The sequence below is a fragment of the Falco cherrug genome, chromosome 10, assembly GCF_023634085.1.
Source record: "Falco cherrug isolate bFalChe1 chromosome 10, bFalChe1.pri, whole genome shotgun sequence".
Classification (NCBI taxonomy): Eukaryota; Metazoa; Chordata; class Aves; order Falconiformes; family Falconidae; genus Falco; species Falco cherrug.
In genome coordinates this window covers 309279-331741 of record NC_073706.1, presented here as the reverse complement: position 1 = coordinate 331741, position 22463 = coordinate 309279, and the positions used below count along the sequence as shown (strand labels likewise).

The 22463-nt window shown below is 51.5% G+C and overlaps 1 protein-coding gene across 1 annotated transcript in view; it reads right to left on the bottom strand.

Annotated features, from left to right (window-relative positions):
• LOC102049862 (rho GTPase-activating protein 39-like) overlaps positions 1-22463 on the bottom strand; it is a 56618-nt gene that overhangs the window by 15273 nt on the left and 18882 nt on the right. Inside the window, 2 exon segments of the mRNA XM_055722401.1 lie at positions 3653-4961; positions 13285-13683. Of these exon segments, the coding sequence (XP_055578376.1) occupies positions 3653-4961; positions 13285-13683 (1708 nt within the window).

The window sequence follows — 22463 nt, the reverse complement described above, 5'->3', positions numbered from 1 at the left end:
AAAACCAAATCAACATGTCTGGCAGCCATGAGGAGCTGCTGACCTTTGGGCAGCCTGTGCCTGGACAGCCTCTGCACTGAGGCATTGAAAACATGTATCTCCATTCCACCATGACTTTCCTAATGGAAACACTGGCCAGGCACACAAATGGGGCAGGAGAAGCTAAGAGAGGCACAGCGGAGCATGGGCACAGTTATTTTGATGGCTAGGCTCTCACCCAGATAGGATAAATCATGTCTGAGTTGGTGAAGCGAAGGAGACTGGATATCTGCATCAGTCAACTTCCACCACCAACAGAGCTGGCTCTCACTGTACCCTACAGATGCAGCGCAGCCTCCTGCCAAATCCTCAGCATCCACAGGGAAGATACAGGCTGTGGCTACAGACCCAATGCGTCTGTGAGTACCACTGCACTGAACTCAAGTGCACCCCTGCGATGGGCTCCTACCACGTTTTCCTATCCAAGACAGGCTTAACCCTCCCCAAATCAGAATTGTTCACAAGTACTGGGTTGTTTTTTCTTCTCGGAGAACTAGGGACAGCAGCTCCCCGCCCACAGCCTGCAGTCTTCAAACTCCTTTGCTCCAGGGACAAGTTCACTGATCACAAGTTTACAGACACAAGCAGCAGAGACAAAGACCTTCCTTCCAGACTTTGGACACAGTTTTTACATGCAGCCCTTGTCCATCCTTCCCCAGCAATCCATGCAGATAACTACATAATTAAAGCTTTGGTAGTACTGATCCCAAGAAAATGGTGTGTAATAATTACTTGTGGGAATAAGACACTTATTTTGCTCATCCAGAATTCTCTAGTTTGGATGGAAGTGGCAGCCTGGGACACATGTTGAACTCAAACACCCAAGAAGTTGTTTTAGGAAACAGACTTTTTTTGTTAGACTTGAAATTCCCACATACAGCAACTAAGAGCAAACACTTCACATTGTGTTCTCCAAGGAGATCTCCAGTAAATAGGAAAAAGCCAAACAAGATAATCTTGACATTTTTGGTTTTTAAAGGAAGATAAAGAAACAAAAATCCTGTAAATTTTGGTTTGGCAATAGAAAAAGTGAAATAAGACATGCATTTTCCTTCTTTGCAGATCACCTTTAACTTGTGCGCCATGCTCCATTCCAGTCCTTGCCCACAGGCAACTCCAAAATACATGTTAGTTCTTAAATGTTTAGAGTAAGTCAGTGTTTTTTTCTTAGTAAGGGGGAACTGCTGAACTCACATCAGAGGCTTGTGCAGTCTAACCCTTCCATATCATACACCTAACATGTACCTACATGTGGATGGCAGGATTAGCACACATCACACTCCACCTCTTATTGCCAGTCTGAGGCACAATCATTTCTCCTGCTTTTCTACTTTGTTTTGTTTTTTTACCCTTCGAGTTACCCCTCTCCCTCCTCACCCTCTCTGAATTCACTCAACACCCTAACTAAAAATCCCTGCCTGCAGTTCTCTGCTGTATCCATCCTTTATCTCCTTCACTCCAGCTTCCATGCCCAGGGCTGGTTTTCCTCCTACCACCCTAACTGCTCCTTCAGCACGTTACTTCTGAGGATCCACCTCCTCATACTCTCTAGAGTTTATCTCTCAAATCTCATTCATGCAACTACCCAGCTATTATCTTTGCGCTGACAAGACACATCCACTTCTGTTCAGCCTGTCCTAGAACTTCATTATCCAAGGAGGATGGGCAGAACTTCCTTGTCTCCCAATTCTCCTCTCCATCATGCAGGCCCAGCACAGGACATTGCTGGTGACTCAAGCCACGCGCTGCCATTTTCAAGCAAGGCAGTGATTTTGCTGCCGTATTCTCTGCAGCCTCCTCCCCTCCTTACTTGGACCCTTACAACTCAGAGTATTTCTGTAAATACACTATTTATTGACTTGTTGCCTTTACCACAACTTCCATCTTCTTACAATTTCCACTGTATTCTCCTTCTCCATTCTACCACACAGAAAATTTTTCTGCATCTTCAAGGCCATTCACAGCCTATCCCCAACCCACCACCTCCTGTGCATAATCAAGACATCAAGTCTCAGCTCTCCCCATCAATGCAACAAGGTGTAACACATCCTGAGCACTGGACAGCAGTCTTCCAAGAAGCCTAAAGAGCTTGTGAAATGAAACTGCTGAACTATTAACAGTAACGTGCGAGTTCTGTAAACTCAAACTGGCCGTGTGTCTGAAAAACAGAAAATGTGGGAACATGACATCAGTTTTAAAAAGGGTTTCTGGTGAAAGCAAGGCCCTATTGATCAGAAATTATGATAAAGAGGAGAACGAATACACATAAATCCAGTACAGTGGGGAGGTGTCAGCCTGAGTTTTAGAGAGAAGTTACACCTCATGTCTACTGAAATGGAGCAATCTGAAATGGTCAAGCAGCTTTGCCAAGTTTCTTCATTAAAGGTTGTGTGCTAGCAAACAGCAGAAGACAACAACACATTAAAATAGTCACTTTTCACTCTGGAGGACTGTTATCAGCTGTGCCTCACAGAGGAGATGCAGCGACTCAGGCTGTTCAGCAGGAGTCAAATAGTCAGAAGAGTGAGCAAAGAGGAAAAGGACAAAACCTTCACAGGATATAAAAGTCACTTATATAGAACCTAAATCTTAACTAAAACCATGAAGGACAAGTTTCCATCATGGGAGAAAACAGGAGAAAAGATGGCAAACTAAATTCTGTAAGAGTGCTGTGTTACAGAGAAAAACGGCTTCACTTGTGCAGGCACACAAGTAGGTTTTAAAATAGCTTTTCCAACAAGAAGATGCTAGAGTCACTGTCACTGGTTTTCTGAGTATTTCCATTCAATGCTCAGGAATGACTGGGAGGGAGAACACAGGAAGAGGAACTGTTAGAAAAAGAAGAGAGAGGAAAAAACATAAAACACTGCCCACGTGGCCATACAAATTCTGACAACTGCGTCCTGTACCCCAGCAACTCTGGCACAATTCCTGCTCCTCTCATACCACTGGCCTGAAATGGGGTCTCCACCACTCTGTCCGGTTCTGGGCTCCCCAGTTCCAGAGAGACAGGGAACTGCTGGAGAAGGTTCAGCGGAGGCTACAAAGATGAGGAGGAGGCTGGAGCATCTCCCTTGAGAGCAGAGGCTGAGAGAGCTGGGCCTGTTTAGCCTGGAGAAGAGATCACTGAGGGGGGGATCTTATCAGTGTCTACAAATGTCTTAAAGGTGAGTGTCGGGAGGAAGGGGCAAGGCTCTTTTCAGGACAAGGGGCAACAAGCACAAACTGCAATATGAGAACTTCCATCTGGGTACGAGGAAAGGCTTCTTTACCCAAGGTGAGTGAGTGCTGGGACAGGCTGCCCAGAGAGGCTGTGGTGCCTCCTTCTCTGGAGACATTCAAAACCTCCTGGACATGATCCTGTGCAACCTGCTCTAGGATAACCTGCTTCAGCATGGGGTTGGACTAGGTGATCTCCCTTCCCACCCTGACCGTTCCGTGATTCTGTGAAACCTGTGAGGCTTTGTGACCTGTTTGCTGTTCTGCAGGCACAGACATGTTCTGCCTGCAGCACATCCCCTAAACCCACCCGGGAGCAGACCAGGTATTTGGCTCTGCACCACGACCATCCAGCAAAGGCATGCGATTTAACCCAGTGTAGATGGAGAGGTACCTGGGAGGAGTGGCATGTAGCATCTGATGAAGCCAAGCTTGTCTGGCTGGTCACATTTTTTTCTAGAGAATCTATTTTCTCAAAAGTCCTCTTCTGCCTCACTGTGTCCTGTGGAGCAGCCACTTCATTGGGAAAGCTGCCCCTGCTGTCCAGGCCCTGTCTATACAGAGACCTATTGCTAGCTGAGACGTCGTCCCTTGAGCTCTGGCTGATGCATTTTTTCAAGTGGTCAGACTGAAATCTGACTTTGTTGCTCTCTGCTGTGATGCTGCTCTCCAGACTTTCAGCATCAAGGCTGGCTTTGCTTCCCCTGCAAGCTGCTGACCTGCCCACCACAGCACGCATCTCAGCGATGAGCTTATCATTCAAAGCTGTGAGCTCACTACTGCTGCCCACAGAGCCAGGTCTTCCTTGACCTGTCCCTTGCCTCCTTCCCTTCCTTTTTCTCAAACTTGGAGAAGGACCAGTTGAATAACCAGAATCCTGATGGCTTATACCAGCTGGGTACTCTCGAGCTTGCAGGCTGCTCTGCCGACTGTGGAGGGCTTCCATGTTCTTGAGGACGTTGGCTTCCAAGATCCTCCAAGACTGCTTGAAGCTGTCCTTTGAAGTAAGCTGACCAGGCAGTTTAGTAGAGGCATCCGATGTTGCAGTAGAAGAGTGGGAGAGTTTGCAAGACTGATCAACATTGACCATGTGTTTTATATATTCTTTGCCAGCTGGACTGTATTCAGTTGAAGAAGGATTTCTTGCATGCTTCTTTGCAGCTTGCTGCTGTTGCATACCTGGATACTGTAATAATTTGGTTGGTTGCAGCTGCTTTTTTAAGCTATTGCTTGGTGACCTTGGTGGAGAAATCCTACTGATACCGATGCTTTCAGTGTCCATATCTACTGGTGGCTCATCATAAATTGGAGACTCTAAAGATGGCTCATCGTATATAGGTGCAGGGGAGGCATACTTGGGGGATGTAGGCTGGGGTGTTCCTGTCTGGCTCCTTGGAGGTGTTCGAGAAGTCGGACCATTCATCAGCACCAGGCAAAACCCACCATTCTCTGTCTTTTTGACCTGCATAGACTGCTGTGTTTCTCCTGTAGGCGTTTGCTTTGTGGCACCAGGGCTCTGGGACATGGACTGAGGCTGAGCATATATGGCTGGTTTTGGAAGAGAATTTTGGCTGTTGGGCTCTGGAGCACTCTGCAGCTGAAGCAAACTGTTTGAAGAGCTCTGCATCTTCCTCAAACTGTTCACTTTGACCAACATGGCTGCTTTCGTGCCTGGCAGAGGCTGCCAGTGGGTAGGAGTCTCCCTAAAGGAAGAAAGATAGAAATACAGGGAATTATTTATGAATTATATTAACTGAATTATCCTGCACTTTTACCCAAATATCAGATTGTTAATCTCAAAGTGCCTGGAGATTCCGCAAGTTATATCAACTCCTCGTTTTTCCCTAGAGATTCCCCTTCCTGAAACAGAAACACATCATTGTTACACACATGAAAAATTTCTGAATTGTGAACAGCAGAACACTGGGATGAAACAAATTCATCATCCTATAACCCATCTGGTATCAACAGCACTGAGATAGGAAACAGCCTACACTTCCCAAGGCTCATTAGCTAGCATAGCATCCAGAATGACCAGCTAAGGACCAGTAAACTATTCTGGACCACTCAAGCTGGAAAATAATCCCAAGTGCCTGCCTTTAGATTGTCAAACTATAATGACAGTCCTTACAGACCATATTGTTTTTTTGATCTAAGTTTCCAAATGCATATTTAATTTGCAGAAAAACCTACAACATCAATGGGAGATTTACAGGGGCTGATGTCCCTGGGTTACTCCCATGCAACCCACCAAGCCTCTGTGTAGGGATCCTCCCAGTCTAGTCCAGATGCCATCAGATCTGGTTCCCTTGGCCAAACCTACTGGCCCTGCTCAGCTCTCATGGCTGTGAAATCCTCATCTGCTGGGAGTATCCTCTGACCCATGGTAGTAGTACTCAGGATGCACTACAACCCACCATGCCCACTGCAGCATCCCAGTCCCAAAGGCACATTCTGCAGTGGCTATAGCTGGCATGTGTTCGTGAGCTCTGGCAAAAAGGGAATGGAAAGGCTCTTAAATCAGCCTGAGCTTCCAGGTCTTCAAAGGCACCATTGTTCCCGGGAAGGTCCCCTCGAACCGGCCTCATTTTGTGCCCTCCCTCCATGTATCTGCTCCCAGCTGTGACTGGGTAAGTCCTGAGGCCATGTTGCACATGCCCTGTCCTGTCAGGGAACTCCTGACAGTACTTCAAGATGATATGCCATCACTATGAGGAAGGACTGTCCCGCAGTCGTTGCCTCTTGCTCACAGCATCACTGCTCAGGACTGACCCAAGCCCTGTCCCAAGAGCAGCTGCTTGGGAAACACTGAGGGATTTGGGATTGGCCTCCTTCCACCTGCCCAAGCTGCCATGAAGTACAGCCCCTGCTCTTCCAACTCCTGTTTTGCTATCAGAAGCTTATCCTGTGTGTGCTTCTTCCCAGAGGCATGATGCCTGAAGCAGCACACCAGCAGCACTAGGCAAGGACATGGGCAGGGAATGGCCAGTAGTAATGGCAGGATAGGGGTGGCATTCCTGAGGACACGTGGCCTTGCAACCCACCAGGCATCCCTCCCTGGGGAGGCTCCTCACACTTGTGCATCCCTCCTGCACACGGCCAAGCTCCGATCCCAACCACAGGTGCTGCTAAAGACCCAGTTGTTCCTTGAAGAGCTCCCGGACTAACGGGAAGAACCAAAGCAGCAACATTTGGTAGACTTTTAAATGAGCATTTCTAACACTAGTTCACTGATTCCCCCTGCTTGGCTGTACCAGCAGCTCATTTCATAGCAGGGAAGTGAAACTGGTAAAGAACCACATCAAAGACAAGCAGAACAGAGCTACTCACAGGCTCCTGACTTGGCAGGCAGGTCAGGAGTGATCTTTAACACAGTGCTACGGCTGGAGCAGCACTGCATCTGGACCAGCACTACCCAGCTGTTGGATCTCAGGGGAGAACAGCCACAGCTCAGCAGCACTGCAGCCCCTGAGCTGTAGGCATATCCCCCTGCCTTCAGAGATCCTCAGCCCTATAGCAGGGTTGGAAAATAACCCTGCACTCTATGGGAAGGCACTGGACCCAACATACTGTGAGCCACCGGCCTAGTGTTATTCCTCTCCCTGACCTCCAATACTGCACCTCCAGCCAGCTCCATGCACAGCTAAACCACCCACTCAGTGGAGGCCTGGCAGGCACAGCACCACACAACCACACTCGTCCCACCGCACAGGCTCAGCATGTGCTGGTGCTACATGGCATCGACAGGCCCACCAGTGCATGCCACTCCGGTACTTGCCAAACACTCACTGACGTGGGGCAGCAGGAGCTCAGCCCGAAGCCCTGCCACCTCCTCGCTCAGTGCTGCGCTGCAGTGAGCAGCCTCTCCCTGCCTGCACAGCTGGCAGCCACACCACCTCCTGCATGATCAGCTGTAACAGTCCTGTCAATTCACACCCACACTGCAGCGCTGCACATGTCCCCATCTGTCCCTGCTCAGGTGCAGGGCTGAATAGCCAAGCAGTATCACCAGCCTGGCCTCCAGAGACAGGCTCCTGTCCCAGTATGGCATTATGATGTTAGGGTGCCATGGGACCCCAGCTAGTAATGACCTCCCCACCCCCACATCTGTGTAAAAGAGCAAAGCCCACATTTCGGTCTTCAGATGAGCAATGAGACATTTAACAGGGAAAAGAAAAGGGGGTGCTGTGCTCACAGACTCTTCCTGGAGGACAAGCCAAGATGCCTACCTGTAACCCATTGCTAGCAGGAAGGCGAGGGTGCCCAAAGCGCAACAGCTCCTCACTGCCCTGAGTCACTTCGCTGGGGTGGGAGGAAGACATCCCATGCCTTGGCCCTGCTCGGGATGGGAGGATGGGGTGGGGCCTCAGCATCGGCTCAGTCCATGGGTGGGGGACAGTGGGGAGCAGCAGGAGCCCCATCCTCACACAGGGCTCTCCCTGTGCCAGCTCCACAGAGGCCCCAAGACCCGCCAGCAGGACAGGTTATTCGGATGGCCACAGCAAGGCAATGAGACAATGGGTTCTGTCACAAGCAGCAAGCCGCCCTACAGCAGGGCTTTGGCACTCGCAGTCTGTGCCCTGACAGGCAACAAGGCCAGAGAAACGGGCTCCACTACCTCTGCACTCACGCTCCCTCCTTTAGGCTGAGAGGCAAAGCCTGTGCTAGGACCTAGCCCATCCCACACTGTTTCAGACCAACTGCTGCAAGCTCCTGGAGCTGACAGAGCCCAGCAGTGCTCAGGCAGCTCTTGGGGGATGATGGCACAGGGACCTTTTGCATGATGGCCATGTAGGGCAACCAAGCAAGGTGGGCTGTCAGTCAGAAGCAGGAGACAAGCAAGGGGCCACAATTCAGGATGTGAGGAGCGGTCCAGGAACACAAGCATTTGCCAGGGGTTCCTTGGTACCTCCCCAGAGCTCTCCAATGCCTTCTGCATGCCCACCGGCACTCCTACTTCAAGGAGAGGGTACTGCACCCCGGAGCTTTGCCTTCAGGGCTTGTGTGGGACTCAGGCATATTCTTCATGACATGGTAGTGTCCCTGCATCGCTCCACCATGATATCGGGGGGGGGGGGGGCGGCGGGGGGGGCGGGAAGGGTGTGTGTGGTGCCTCACAGGACCAGAGGAGACAGTAGAGCTCCACCAGTCCAATATCACTGAGGGAAGAGGGAGCCAAGCTCCAGCCAGACCATGACCACCATGCTCCCCCTGACCAGAAGGTTTGTAAGTGAACATGATGGAGAAGTGAAACCTCCAAATGTGTGCCCTACCCCACTTTGCCTGTCAGTCTCCTCTTGGACACAACATGCTGTCTCCAGCCGCCCTGCCACTGGAGATCAGAGGAAAGGGGCAACATCACAGCGTAGAGGCTTTTTTGAAAGGACTGTTTCCACAGCCATGGATGATCCCTTGAGGCTATGTCCTGATACAGCTTCCCTCAATTCTTTCCCCCTGCTGTTGAAGAGACTAAGCAGAAGAGAACTGGGACTTCCTGACTTCCCAGCATGAAAAAAGGTCCAGCCTTGTCCTTCTGGGCAGTGAAAGCCCTAACAGTAAGCAAAGCCAGCAATGGAGAAATCTCCCAGTGCAGCCTCTCGGCCATGCTCTTCAGCCACCAGCAGCAGAGACCCTGTGGAGCTCCCCAAGATGGTTCCTTCGAGGAATGCTTTCAAGTAGCTCCAATATAAACACCACAACCCAGCGCTGGCTTTCCCAGTCCGCACCCAGCGCCAGCAGACCCAGTGTATCCGGCAGATTTTCCCAGGCTCCGGAGCTCCATTGTTTGCTCTTCCCTCCCAGAAGCCTGGAGAAAAGGCCCTGGACCTCAGCTCTGTCCTTTCCAGCAGTTTCCTGGTGCTTTGACAGAGGCAGATGAACAGGGATGTTTGTATTTCTGCGGCGCTGCTGCCTCCGATGGCCACGCCAGAGGCAGGGATAGAGACCCCATGGAGGCAACCCACCCAAACCCAGGCGTGCATGGCCCAGAGGACAGCTCTGCAGACCTGTGCAAAGTGCATTGTGTTTGCACGCCCTGCCCCAAGCCCAGCAGCTTAAGAAGGAAACAAGGCTGCATTATGGTGTTTCTCGCCCAATTGTAAAGAACTTAATATTGGCATTACTTACACAGGGCCTCAAGGGACATAAGCATATGATGAGGCAAACCAGACTTGTAAGAGGCAGAGGCGCCCTCATAACCACCTTCACAGGCTTCATGTCACACATCCCTTCTGACCCCGCTTCCAGCACACCTTCCTGGCACAATGAAACCAAGCCCCTTCTCCCTCCCAGCCCTGGATGCCGAGCTGTGGGGAAGGTGGGTGTGGAGGGGACAGGCAGCACAGTCTGCTGCCCATGCAGAAGGAACCCATGCCTCTCCTGTTCTGGGGGACAGGATGTTCCTAGGGACAGCAGATTTCCACCTGAACGACTTTGAAATGCATTGTTATCGCAAGGGGAACCTCAAAACACCACTCTGAAAACAAGTCCCCGACCCAGGGAGAACCATGGGAAGAGGAGAAAAAAAGTCCAGTCTGCACAGACAGCAGAGCTGGGGATGGCAGAGTCCACTTGCAGCCCTGACTGGTGGCATGCCCGAATGCTGAAGACTAGCACACAGGCTCTGCTCCCAGCAAGACTGTCCTCTTCAGACCTCGGCCCGCTGCCACGCCCAGCCCTTTCTCATCCATGAGGCCTGAGGAGCTTCAGCAAACACCAGCATGGCTGCAGTGGCTCACAAGACATTTCCAGAATGCTACCGACTGCTTTCAGCCCCAGGCTGGTCTCACAGTCCCCAGGGGAACACATCACTCCTTTAGAGATCTTTCCAGTGTGTGAAAGGAGCATTTGGCCTCCATCATCCCTGGAGAGAGTCAGTCTTCCCTCCTGCTAGTATCCCAAGTGCTCAGAATGGGTCTGGAGCTGTAAGGCAAGTGCTGCCCACTGTCCTTGCTCTGGTGAGGGAGGAACAGAACTGGCACTGGGCTGGGCAGCAGCGGGAAGCACAGAAACAAGAGTATGTGCATGGGCAGAAGAGCTTCCCCAAGAGGCTCTGGGGATCACAGCAGCATCTCCCCCTCAGCAAGCAGCTGCCACTTCCCAGGGGGCGGTCGACCCACCCATCTGCCCAGGGAAGCCAAGGGCCAGTGTCTAGAGAAGGCTGCTCCCAGCTGGTGTGCTTCAGAGAGCTGCAAGAGCAGCATCAAGCAGTGGGGTGGTGAGGGAGAAGGTGGGAATTGGCATGTAGACTGAGGGAACAGGCAGCAAGGCAGAGCAGTGCAGCATCCACCTGTCTGGGGAGTGTCTCCACTCTGCCTGAGGCTGTTGAAAACAGTGCGCAGAGGGTTTGGAAGCACTGAAACATGGCAGCGGACACAGCAGATTTAGCAGTATTGACAGAAGGCACGAGAGAAGAAGGGTGGGAAAAAACAGTCTGCTAAAAGAAAAAAAACCAAAACTCAACCACAAAGTATTACTGGAAAAAGGACAAAATCCCTTCCCCCAGCTCCCTGTGGCATGTGCTTGCAGGAGGCCCATCTTGGGGACCATGCTGGTCTCTTCATCTATCACAGAATGACAAACATAGCGAAGAACAAATCTTTCATGCTCCTGTTAGAGACAAAAACAAAACTATATTGGGTACAGGTACCTATAAAGAAGTCAGATGCTACCAACAGCATTCAACGTATTCACCCTCTGTTTATACAGCTGCATCCCTGCCAAGAAGGGGAAGAGGACACACTTTGTCCTTGGAGAGCACCACAGACAGCAGAGCTGACAAGCTTGAGGTGTCTGGTCTAGTAACAGCAAAAGCACACCAGCAAGGGCATTAGATCCCACCTGGGAACACTTGCTTTAGGCTCAGCTCTTTACTCAACATTTTACAAGCTAGCAAAAGGGAAGAAATCTCTCCCTGGGTGTCAAGACTCAGGTAGGGAAATCATTCTCTGCACCATAACCAGACATGCAACCCCCACTCACAAACAGCGGTGACAACACATGATGGATGGGCAAGAAAACAATGCTCAGTCTCCTGCTTCCAAGAAAGCAGCTTCCACAGGCAAATACCGGTGCAAGGATCCGGAAAAGCCTCACATGTCCAAGCAGTCTGTTAGTTCCCCAGACAAGCTGCCACTCAAACCCTTCCCAGTGCTTGACATTCAATGGAGTTTGTTGCAGGCTCAAAGGGCTTGGAATGGAGTGAGGGAGGACGCCTTCCCACTCCCCTCACTTGCAGGAGAACCAGCAGGGACACCCAAGATGCTACCTGGCACCAGTTTGGCTGGCAAGGAAAAGTAAAGCAAACTGCTGGCCACATCACCTCACTCCCCTTCCTCCTATATGAGTGACGCTGCATGGGGTCCTCCCTGCCAAGAGGGCCAGAGAGCTGAGGGATGGGTCAGAGCTGGCATCGCTTATCCCTTGAGGCACAGCTGTTACCCGGACCAAGGCTGAGGAGTCCATGTTTCCCTCCTGAGAGCCAAATCAGAAGTATTTTGGACCCCGCATAGCTCAGGGTATCTTACGCCCTGTGCAAGGACCTTGTACTCGCCCCTCTGGAAAGACTTAGTTTGCTGGCACCTGTCCCAACTGTCCCAGAATACCAGGCTGCAGAGGGACAAGGAGGGGAAGCCAGTCGGTTCACGGCAAATCCCACGTGCCTGTGGCTCACCTGTGGTCACTGGCGGGGGACACACACCAGAGGGAACTGGGAGCTACTGAGGTTCAGCTTAAGGCATTTCTCACTCTTTGGGTTTCTCCTGGCAGAGCAGGGATCATGCTCTGGATGGGTCTGAAGCTCAGAGGGGCAGCTCCTGGGGCAGGAGGCAATGGAAGCATCACAGGCACTTTCTGGTGCACTTCATGTGCATCACCAGTGTTTCCCAGTCATGCAGATCTGAAGTGAATACAGAAGCATCTTATAGGGGGCAGAAGACAAGCGATAAATCTCAGTGTAGGGCACTCTAGGTATGCATTTTCCAGAATCACCGTCCTACATGGGTTTTATCATCTTGACTTTTTTATTATCTCCTTGACTGCACCAGGCACACAGAGAGACAACCTCCATTCAAAACCCAAGCTGTTAAAAAAAGCCTAGCTCACTGCATTACCCAGAAGAGGGGACAAGGAGCACTGGCATAGATAGCAGAAGTCCCAGCCTGAGCTCTGCTCTAGCCCTTGGGTGAGTCACTTCTCAGCGTGACTCAACTGGGCTTGCTGCATGGCCTCCCCAGCTGTTGGTACCACATTCTCCAGGGCAGAACGACACCCAGACATGGCAAGAAGGATGCAGCGCAGCCCCAGGCAGTGGCCCAGGCAGATGGCCCAACCCCACAGAGCCTGGGGAGGGGATGCTTTTGTGCAGCTGAAGCTGGCAAAGTTTCAATACACCAGCACCCCCCACCCTTGTTGTCAGACTGGTTTGAGTTTAAGAAGATCTTTTAGCCAAAAAAAACCAGCATCCCATTATCATTCCAGGCTTGACAGACCAAATAACTGTGCCCAGGAACTCTGTCCCCGCAGCCCCACCTCCTGCCCTGGCTGAAGCTACAAGTACATGCAAGCAGACAAACGAATGGGGAGGAAAAGAGAGCAGCCAGGCTTACCCATACTCTGCAGCAGCCTAACCCCTTGCACAGCGGCTCAGCCATCCCAGCAAACCCCATCATAAGCGTCTGACAGAGCTCTTGCCACTGTGTGACATTCTTGCCTATCCCCACTCCTTCTGTTCAGCACAAAGGGCTCTGGAGTGACAATTATCTTTTGACGTGTGTTTTTGTGGTGCCTCACACAAACAAGGCCTGGCCCAGACTGGGGACATTCAAGTGGTACCACAGTGGTGAAAGTGTACAGCTGTATTCTGGGAAGAGGCCACGCAGTGGTGATCACTGGCCTGGCAGCACTTTGTCCCAGCACTGCACCCTCTCGGGGCAGCATGGCTTCCCAGCCCATTGGCCAGGCAGGTGCCTGCATGGCAACTGAAGCCACCCATCAAACACAAACAGAGAGGGCTACAGCTCTCCCTACCTGCCAGGCTCTTTCCTCTTCTCTGCAGAACAGTCCCTCTTGCCCTTTTCCATCTCCTGCAACAGGACCATTTGGATTGGGGTGCTTCTGCCATCACTGCCTGTGCTGCCCCGGTGCTGCTGGGCCCCGCAGTCAGGCTGGGAGCTGCGCTTCATGGCCTGGAGCTGTGCCAAGGGCACGATGTCACAGCCCTGGGGCCGGTGCCACACGGTCTGCTGTGTGATAGCATTGTAGTAGTAGAAGCGGTTGTTGTTTTGGTCGAAGAGCTCCCACCACTGCTTTTGGTCCGACTGGCGCACCTTCAGGTTGGGAGGAGGCTCCCAGCCACACTCACCCGTGGTCAGGTTAACATACATCCGCTCCTGGGAGCGGGGCTCGATGATCTCCACCCAATCCGAGCTGTAGGAACAAGAAAGCTGCATTAGTCTGGGCCAGAGGCTCGAGGCAAATGGGCTGTCTGGGAGTCCTACAGATCTGCTGCTTCTAGGCCAGGAAGCTGTGCTACAGATCAAAGCATTGCTTAGGGCCATTCAGTAATCCAGCAATCTAACTAAGGGGTTCAGGGGAAAGACAAGGGGAAGGGTTAGAGATGGGGCCGAGCCGAATCAGCAACTCCCTGGCACAAGGAAGGGGAGGTCTCCCCACCTAGTCCAGCCCTGACATCAGCTCACACCACTCACAAGTCTGGGTCTAGCAGCACAGGATGGGTGAACATCACCTGCTGATGCGCTGAGAACTCACATCAAGGGCTAGCATGCAGGAGTGCTGGCGCCTGGTGAGATGTACAGGGAAATTCACTCTCAAGAGCAGGAGGCTCTGCAAAGGCAGGATCTGCTCCTTTTGGGAGCTGCACCCTGTTGTTAATACCACCTTGGGAGACCAAACCCCTGGCTCCTAACCCTGCAGGCAGCCTGCCCATGCAAGTGCCTGTCTGCAGGGCTCACATGCCACAGGTCTGGAAGGGATCTCTGGATCACCCAGTCCCTGCTTGAAGCCCACACTTGCTTGGCCAAAAGATATACATGGGGAGCGACTGGTGGATGAGAGCATCTCCACTGCAGGTTCCTCCTCTCCCCCCCTCGGTGACCCTTCAGGTGTAAGGTGACCCAAAGGACAGGCACAGCCTGCCACTGATCCATACCCCTCTGCTGCCCAGAGAAGCCCCTCACCAGCACCCATGCTGGCCCAGCCTAGGGCTTAGCGAGAAAGCAACGCAGGCAGCTGTAGGGCTGGTTTTCAGGCAGACCAGCATAATGGTTTTGTGGCAACAGAGGTGTTGGCCTGCTAAGTCCTCATACATGGCACATCAGCCTTCAACAGTAACCCACCTACCCCAAAAAGCTGGCCCAGGTGAGAGCAGAGGAGCTCAGCAAAGCCAGTATCTCCATGGTGCTGTAGCCAAAACAATTTTGGCTAGCCCAGATAAAAGAAGAAGGAGGTGCAAACGCCAACAGTACCTCCTCCTGCATGGGAGAGATGCTGCCACTAAAGTGATCTCACCCCTGACAGTATGCTCAAGTGTGCAGCTGAAAACAGGGATAAGATCTACACTGTGCCCCCCAGCACCTCCTCGCACACTCCAAGTCCTGGCCCTCCACCCTCCTCCTCCTCACCACGGAGGTGGAGGCTGCAGGAAGGAGGCTGGACTTAACACAAGTTATTTCTGTTATTATTAAAAGCCATGTGAACAGGACAGGTCCAGAGCCACCCTTGAAACCCACCTCTGTCAGGTGCCCTGGGGGCTCGCCCTGACAGCCTCCAGCCACTCCCTGGCAAAGGCAAGGCAACAGGAGCCATTCCCAGAGGAACAGCAGAAGGGAGATCCCATTGCATCCCTCTCACACACCCTCTGCTGCTGGCCTGCGGTTTCTCAGAGGCATCTGGGCTGACAGTGGCAGCACTGCAGTGTTTGAAATGGCAGCCTGGTACTCGGCCCTGCTGGCACAACCATGGGAGCAGAGGCATCTGCTGGCAGGGCAGCACAGCCCTCGGCTCTGCCTGGGCTTTCTGGGGAAGGTCAGCATGTCCCATCCCACCAGTCAAGTCTAGGAGAGCATTTAAATTGCAGAACACACTAACTACCCTGCTAGGAAAACCGTGGGTGCATTCAATGCTGAACAGTCTGCCATGCACCCCTGAAAAGCAGCCTGCTCCTCAGCTCTTTGAGGATGCAAAATTGCTAAGTACAGTGTGAGTTCAACACAAAATAAACCTGAACTGCCTCTTTGAAAAGGTGCAATTCTCCCTGCCACAACACTTACCGTGCAATGCTGACCTCCATGCAGTCTCACACAGGGCTGATGTTCAGGCTACCAGACAGGCTGGCTGGGGAAGCTGATTCAGGTGAAAGCCACTTTTTTTGTGGTATAGTTCCATTTTCAGCCAGATCTGCTCACCCAGCCAGGCTATTACCACCACGAGCATTTGCACTGGTCCAACAAGCAGCTGGGAACAGAGAACGTCACCTTTCCCCATGGCACTGATTCCTGCTGGGCTCCCACCATTGCCAGAGCTGGGCAGGGTGCTGCCAAGAGCGTGCCTGCAAGTGGGTCCCACTTGGGAAACCCTGTGTCCAGAAAACATCTGGTTTGTTGTTCAGTATTTTTTGGTCAAAACTACATCAGTTCCCCTATTTGATTTAAGGTGAAAGAAACAGCTATACCAGTACCTCGTGCCATGGCTTGGGGTAGGAATCACAGAGCCAGCCTGATTATTTCCATGCAGTTGCAATGACAAACCATAGGCACAGGATCAAATCAGCAAGTCACTGCCATTATCAAGGGCATTGTCAACTGTAAAGAGATGCCATCCATAAATGGTACGAAAGGAGAAAACCAGGGCAGCAGCAGAGCCCAGCAGTGCTGGGAAGATGAACGCATTCACAGAGACAGCAGCAAAGAAGTGCAAGTAAGATAAGGAACTGGCAAAGAGGGTCCAAGGGACAGGTCAGAGGGGACATGAGGAGCAGCAACCTCTGAGAGCACCATAACTCTTCACAAGGACAGGCAGTCTCTAGGAAGTGGGGCACAGGGGACTTAGACCCAGGTGGCAGAGTGGCAACTTGAGCAGGGGCTGCCGCTGGAAGGGGGGAGGCTTCACCCAAAGAAGGGGAGCATGGCACACTGTCCTCTGGAGGGGAAAGACAGGGGAGCAGGAGAGCAGGCATGGTGGGACACCCCACACTGCAAAAGCGACACACACACACTGATGAGCTTGGGGGAGACAGGAAGTACTTATGGAGCAGCAAGGAAAAAAACCACAACAAACCAACCCTGCAAGGCCCAGCTGAGTGATCAAGACAGTTGAGTGATCAATCTTTTTAACGTTCAAGAGCACACTGGTTTTGATCTGTTTTGCCAGTACCTGGATTAACAACACTCTGAAACACTGACTGCTATACCACCACTGCTGCTCCTCAGGAGAGAGGAAGAGTCAGCTATTTTCTGTTAAGTGCAAGCTATTGAAAATAATGAATTCTTCTGATGGCACTTGGCCATGACTGGGCATATGTTGCTAACTATAGCTTTCCCTTTTAATAAGCTTACATTTATCTTTGCATGTAAAGACATGTAAGTGGATGACCTGGGTTGGTGACCTGTTCGGTCCCCTTAAAATTGAGGGGCTGAGGATGACCGAGTTAGAGTTTAACTAGGGGAAAAAAACTGCACAGAACACATTGAAATACCAAAGTACAATCACATTCATATGTAAAGACGGAAAAGGAAAAGCAAGGAGCACATTCCTGGAGCAGGGCCAGCTGCAGGCTGCCACACAAGGCTTGAACACAACATCAGGAACTCTGGAAAAACGTGATAAACCCAGGATCACAGAGAGGTAAGGCTGTAACTTGGAGATCAAAAAAATTAACTCCAGCTCCCCTTCACAGGGTTCAAGAAGTTCTTTCCTGGCAAATGTCTGAATAACGCTTTTCCCTGTCCTCTCAGCTCCAAGTGCTGGGCGACAGAGCAGCCATGGAGCATGTTGTATCCACTCTCACCAGTAAGGCAGTACCTAGCCATGGTCACAATGGGGGGATTCACTGTGGTGGTTTCAATCCATCTCACCTCTTGGGACTCAGTGGCCCCAGGCACAGGATTTCCCCACAGGCCCAGTTTGCAAACCCAGACCAAACCCCTCCAACTACAGCCCGAGCATGGGGGCACACAGCCCACTGGCATCGTGACAGCATCAGGGAACTAAACTGGTCACCAGAGGCCACAACACAGGACAATTTCAACACCCCCACTTGTTTAAAAAAAAAAAGTGCGCCCACATACCCAGTGTGCACCCTCCTGCATTGTCAGAGAGATTTCAGGAGTTTCCTCTGTGTCCTGAGCAAATACACAAATAGCTTCAATGCCTTGCAGCCTGTAAGTAGGCCACAGCACCAGCTGCTCATCCAAGTAGCCCAAGCCCCACCTGACTGCAAAGGTACTTGCCTTGGGCTCGCTCTTTCTTCAGAGGGATGCAAGGCTATGGGGGAGGCTCAGTCCCCAAGCAGCGAGGTGCCATGAGGGGTATGGTACACCAGGCATGCAAAAAGCAGGAGGAAGTGTAGGGCTTTTTATGCACAACTTCATTTCATATGGGCAAACAGATTTGTTCCCACCTGAAGGCTCAAGTCCTTGCAGGTCAGCAGCTTGGTTTTTAAGTGTTGTATAGAAAGAGCAGGTAAGAGGCCAAGCAGCTGTGCTCTGTCCTGCCAGCCTCTGGGACTGAGGTGACAGACATTTGCAAACTTTGCTCCTCCAAAGAGAGCTTTGGTCCCTCCTGGCTGCCAGTCCTGCCTGGCAACACCTGAGAATTAAAAATATTATTAAGTTATTAAAAAGGGTTTCAGTCTGAAAGAGCACCCTGCTAGCATCTTCTGATTAGATCTTCTCACAAAGGCTATAAATGTTAGCACGAGGGCCAAGAAAGAATAAAATTGTTTTAATTAAAGAGAAGGAAGCAGGACTAGAAATGGAAGGGACCAGATACAGAAGAGAAGAGTCACTTACAGGAAGAGCTGAGAAACCACAAGTTGTTGAACAGGCACTACTCCACAGGACAGCTGGTTTTCTTGCCACCATCACCCAAGTGACACCACAGCCTGGGCAGCCAAGCACAGTCCTTGGACACCACAAGTTCTTCACAAGACCATCCATAGATAAGAATAGTAGAGAGATGTTTCCTCAAACGGAGCTGTCAGCTTCAGACCAATGCGATGTGATCACCCAGCCCACTGCATGAAGCCTTCTCTCCACCCATTACCTGTGCGCACTGCTCAGCAACAACTCAGGGAGGCATTCACCTGACAAGGGTGAGGGGGCCTCAAGGAAAGCCACAGGAAACCCCTGCCTCAGGGAGCTTCAACCAGCCTGCAAGTACACCCCTCTGTGTGGCTCCAAGAAGAGCTCTTCCAGCTTGATCTGCCATTTCACTTCCATATTCCCTAATTTTTGGGTTTCTGTGCCCTGAGTCAAGATCCCACCTCCTCACCCCACTTCCCTCCTTTAGGATGAGCCCTCAAGAGAGCTGGGGCATTACCGAGTCCTTCTTAACCAAACATAACTCCATACCGAGGGATTTTTGACAACTAATGCTCCCAAAGGGAGCCTGCAGCCTGCTCAAAGGTGGCCCCAACACAAAAGTAAGCAACTGGGAAATTAACCTCTTCCTCCAGGAAACAGAAGTTTGAACACAGCCAGTGTAAAATCTTGTACTTAATATCACAGAAGGGTGGCTGCACTCAGAGGACAGGGGACCTTCCTGGACAGCAGGAAACTGAAGAACTTGAGGGGCCGTAGGCCAATATGACCTCTATGAGCGCTGATGCTTTCCTTCGTATCTCCATATACCTCGCATGGACAAGACACTGCTACCATGCCCTGCAGGGGCAGGCAGCTTGCCGTGTCCTTGCATGAAGAGCTGCAGTTTTTTGCCTATGGCTCCAAGCCAGGGATGCTGAAGCTTCTGTGAAGCCCCAGGGGGTGGTGGGGCTCCAGGACCAGGCAGATCCCATCATCAGAGGTCATTTAACTGAGGGCATGTCAATACCAAGACCAAGTACCTATTAAGTGGTCCTCCTTGAGGATGAGGGATGAAGAGTTTCGTCATCAGACACACAGAGACTTAAGTACAACTCTCAGAGACCAGTCATACTGCAATACTGGTCAGGGGCAGGGACATGTGCATGGGGCCCAGAGCTCCTTACTGCAGCAAGCAGCTGGGGTGATGCGGACGGGCATCTGAAATGACCTGTCCTACAGAGACAGGGAGTTCAGAGCCTCCTTCATTTGCTGCTAACGGTGACGAGGGGCCCCACGAGAGGGAGCAGAAGCAGCCTTACAGAGAACAAAGCCGTGTTTACAACCCCTACTGCTCCAAAGGGAGGCCCCAGTAGCAGACCAAGGCAAACCAGTTAAGGAACAGGGAGTGGATACCAGCCCAAAGGCACCAAAGCTGCTGACATTGCTCCTCCTATGCAGGTCCAGGCTCCCAGCTGGCTGAAGAACAGACGGGCTGTGCTCAAGCACCCCAACATCAGCACAGCTTTTAAGAGGATTGTGCTTGCCCCTTCACCTTCTGCACAACAGGCAAAGCCACCCCAGCACAGCATCCCAGCACACTGGGTGGCTTGTCAGACAGACTCCCTTTAGAAAAATGTCACTCAGTGCAGATGCTGAGCAATACAGTGCAACCCCTAGGGGGCTCCACATTGCTCAGATTTGCACAAAGCCAGGACAAGACCCTAACACTCATCTGTATCCTGGAGCTGAGAAGGCCTCCAAAAAGGCCTCTAGCACCAGCTCCTTGTGGCAATGCTCCACCAGCTGACCCAGTCAATTGAGGCTTTACTCACTGTGTTCTCTCAGCCAAGTCCAGAAAAGCTGTCATTTAGAACTTGGGGGAGTGAAAATACCCAAAACAACCCTCCTCCCCCATATATATATATATGAACTTTTTTTGAATACATGTGCATCTTTCAAAACAAAAATTATAGAGGAACTAAAATAAATATAAAATGTCAGCCTATTCCTAAAACTCCTCTGCTTCTGAAAATAAGTATTATGCAAACAAACCAACCTCTGTTTTGCAGGAGACAGACCAGACTGAAAATACAGAACAAATGGCTGCAATTGCTCAAAGCCTGAACACATGTGCTCAGCTCCAGCAAGAGCAGAATGGGGACAGCCCCCTGAAAGCAGAGTGCAGCCCAGCAACACATTACAGAGAGCAGAAGAGAGCACAGCACCATGACTTAGATGAGTTAGAGGTAAAAGTCTGGAAGAGGTCCTGTCACACAAACTATCTTGTTACTTTGGTGGTTTTAGTTTAAAAAAAAACAAACAAAAAAACCACAAAACAAAAAAACCACCACCACCAAAACACAACCAAAGCCCCAAGCCTTCTGCTAAGTTGTATTTTCAAAGATAAAGACGTCAGATGAGAAACTTTGTGGCCTTTTGGTTGCTCAGACCCTGCTGGTTCTTACTTCTTCCCTGGTCGTTCCCAAACTTTCCCCCACCCCCTGTACCAGCACTGCTGGCTCCTATTTTGCTGCTTTGAGTTTCCCAATTCACCCCAGCTCCAGAGCAGAACTGAGAGCAATGGGGCAGCTCATCCCACAAGAACGAGTCAGGGCAGCACCAAAATTAATAGAAGATTCCACTAAGGTCCTGTCTTGGAGAGAAAGTAGTAAGTAACAAGGCCATTCAGGACATGACTGAGATTTTCTACAAGAGGACCTGGAGGGGCAGAGGGGAATCTTCCCTGAGGGAAGACAGACATCATGCCAAGTCACACTACAAAGATAATCAGCTTAAAATAAAGCCCAGAACAGCCCCAAAGGTGTAAGGTCCTACAGCCTGGCACCAGCACCTTGGGTGGGACGGATGCACAGGCATCTCAAAGCACTGCACCTCAGTTGGGAGAAGGGAGGGCAGCACAGGAACTCCCACCACACCAACCTTCATGCTTTCCATCATCCACTCTGCACTGAGCACCACCCACCAGGACTTGTGCAGCCCCAGGCTCATACAGATCTTGACCCTGAAACCACTCCCAGGCAAGTCCTGGAGTCATGCATAGGGCACCCCACAGGGAGCTAAGGACAGAGAGACTTGAAGTGCTGCTCAACCCCACCCCATTCTCCATCCCTCCTCCAGAGGACAGGGGTTCTGCAACAGAGGGAAGAGCAAGGGGCAGGAAACATCCTCGTTTTCATGGCTTTGGGACAGAGCATGAAGCACCTGCTGAATGGGCTCTAACAGAACAGGAGTTCAGGCACTGGAGATGCAGACACAGTCACCAGGGGACTGCACAAACCAACACTAAAGGAAACTGCACCTGACAGCAGGAGGAGAAGTAAAATCCGCTCCCATTAACAAAATCTCAACGATGCAGACTGTACATAGCTCTGCCTGCACCTGCACAGCTAGGGTAAACACAGGCTCTTGCCACAGCTCCCCTGTTGGAGGCACAAAGCAGGGCTGGCTGCTGTGCCTGGGGAAAGGACCCACTGTTCCGTTGAAGACCAAGGGCCTCCCACTTCTCTCTATCCCCAAATTGTCAGTGAGGATGAGCACCATGGAGTGTATTATGGCTGGAGTACAGCTGTGGCCACTGCAGCCTGGGCAGAAGGTGAAAGGCATAAGATGTGAAAATGGTTACAAGCCCTTCCCTCTGCTCTTTGTAAGGGGCCCCAAGCTGGCCAGGGACATGGATCTGGCCAGACAGCCTCTCCTGCGTCTGTCCCAGACAACCCAATCCCTTGGAGAGCCTGAGCCCCTGGCCACAACAGAGCAGTGAGACAAGTTTCCTTGGGCTACAGGATCTGCCCAGACAACCCATCCAGCCCTTGAGCTGCTGCCACAGCCTTCTCTGGATCACTCCTGACATCATGTTTTGTACATCAGACCACAGCCCAAACCCCCAAGTCCTTAAACATCTGCCCTGAAGCTCTGCTTTGCCCCAGCTGCAGTGGCACCTCCTAAGCTCAGTGAAGGCTTCAGCAGAGTCATTTTTCCTTATAAGGGCTGAGCATTTGAGAACAAGGGGGAACTGGGGGGGGGGGGGGGGGGGGGGGGCGCGGGCAGAGTACTGGCAGTTTTCACCCCCTCTCTCTCCTTCCAAACATGCTGCATGGATCCACAGGCCCACCCACATCCCAGCTGCTGTGGGGGAGGCAGCTGTGG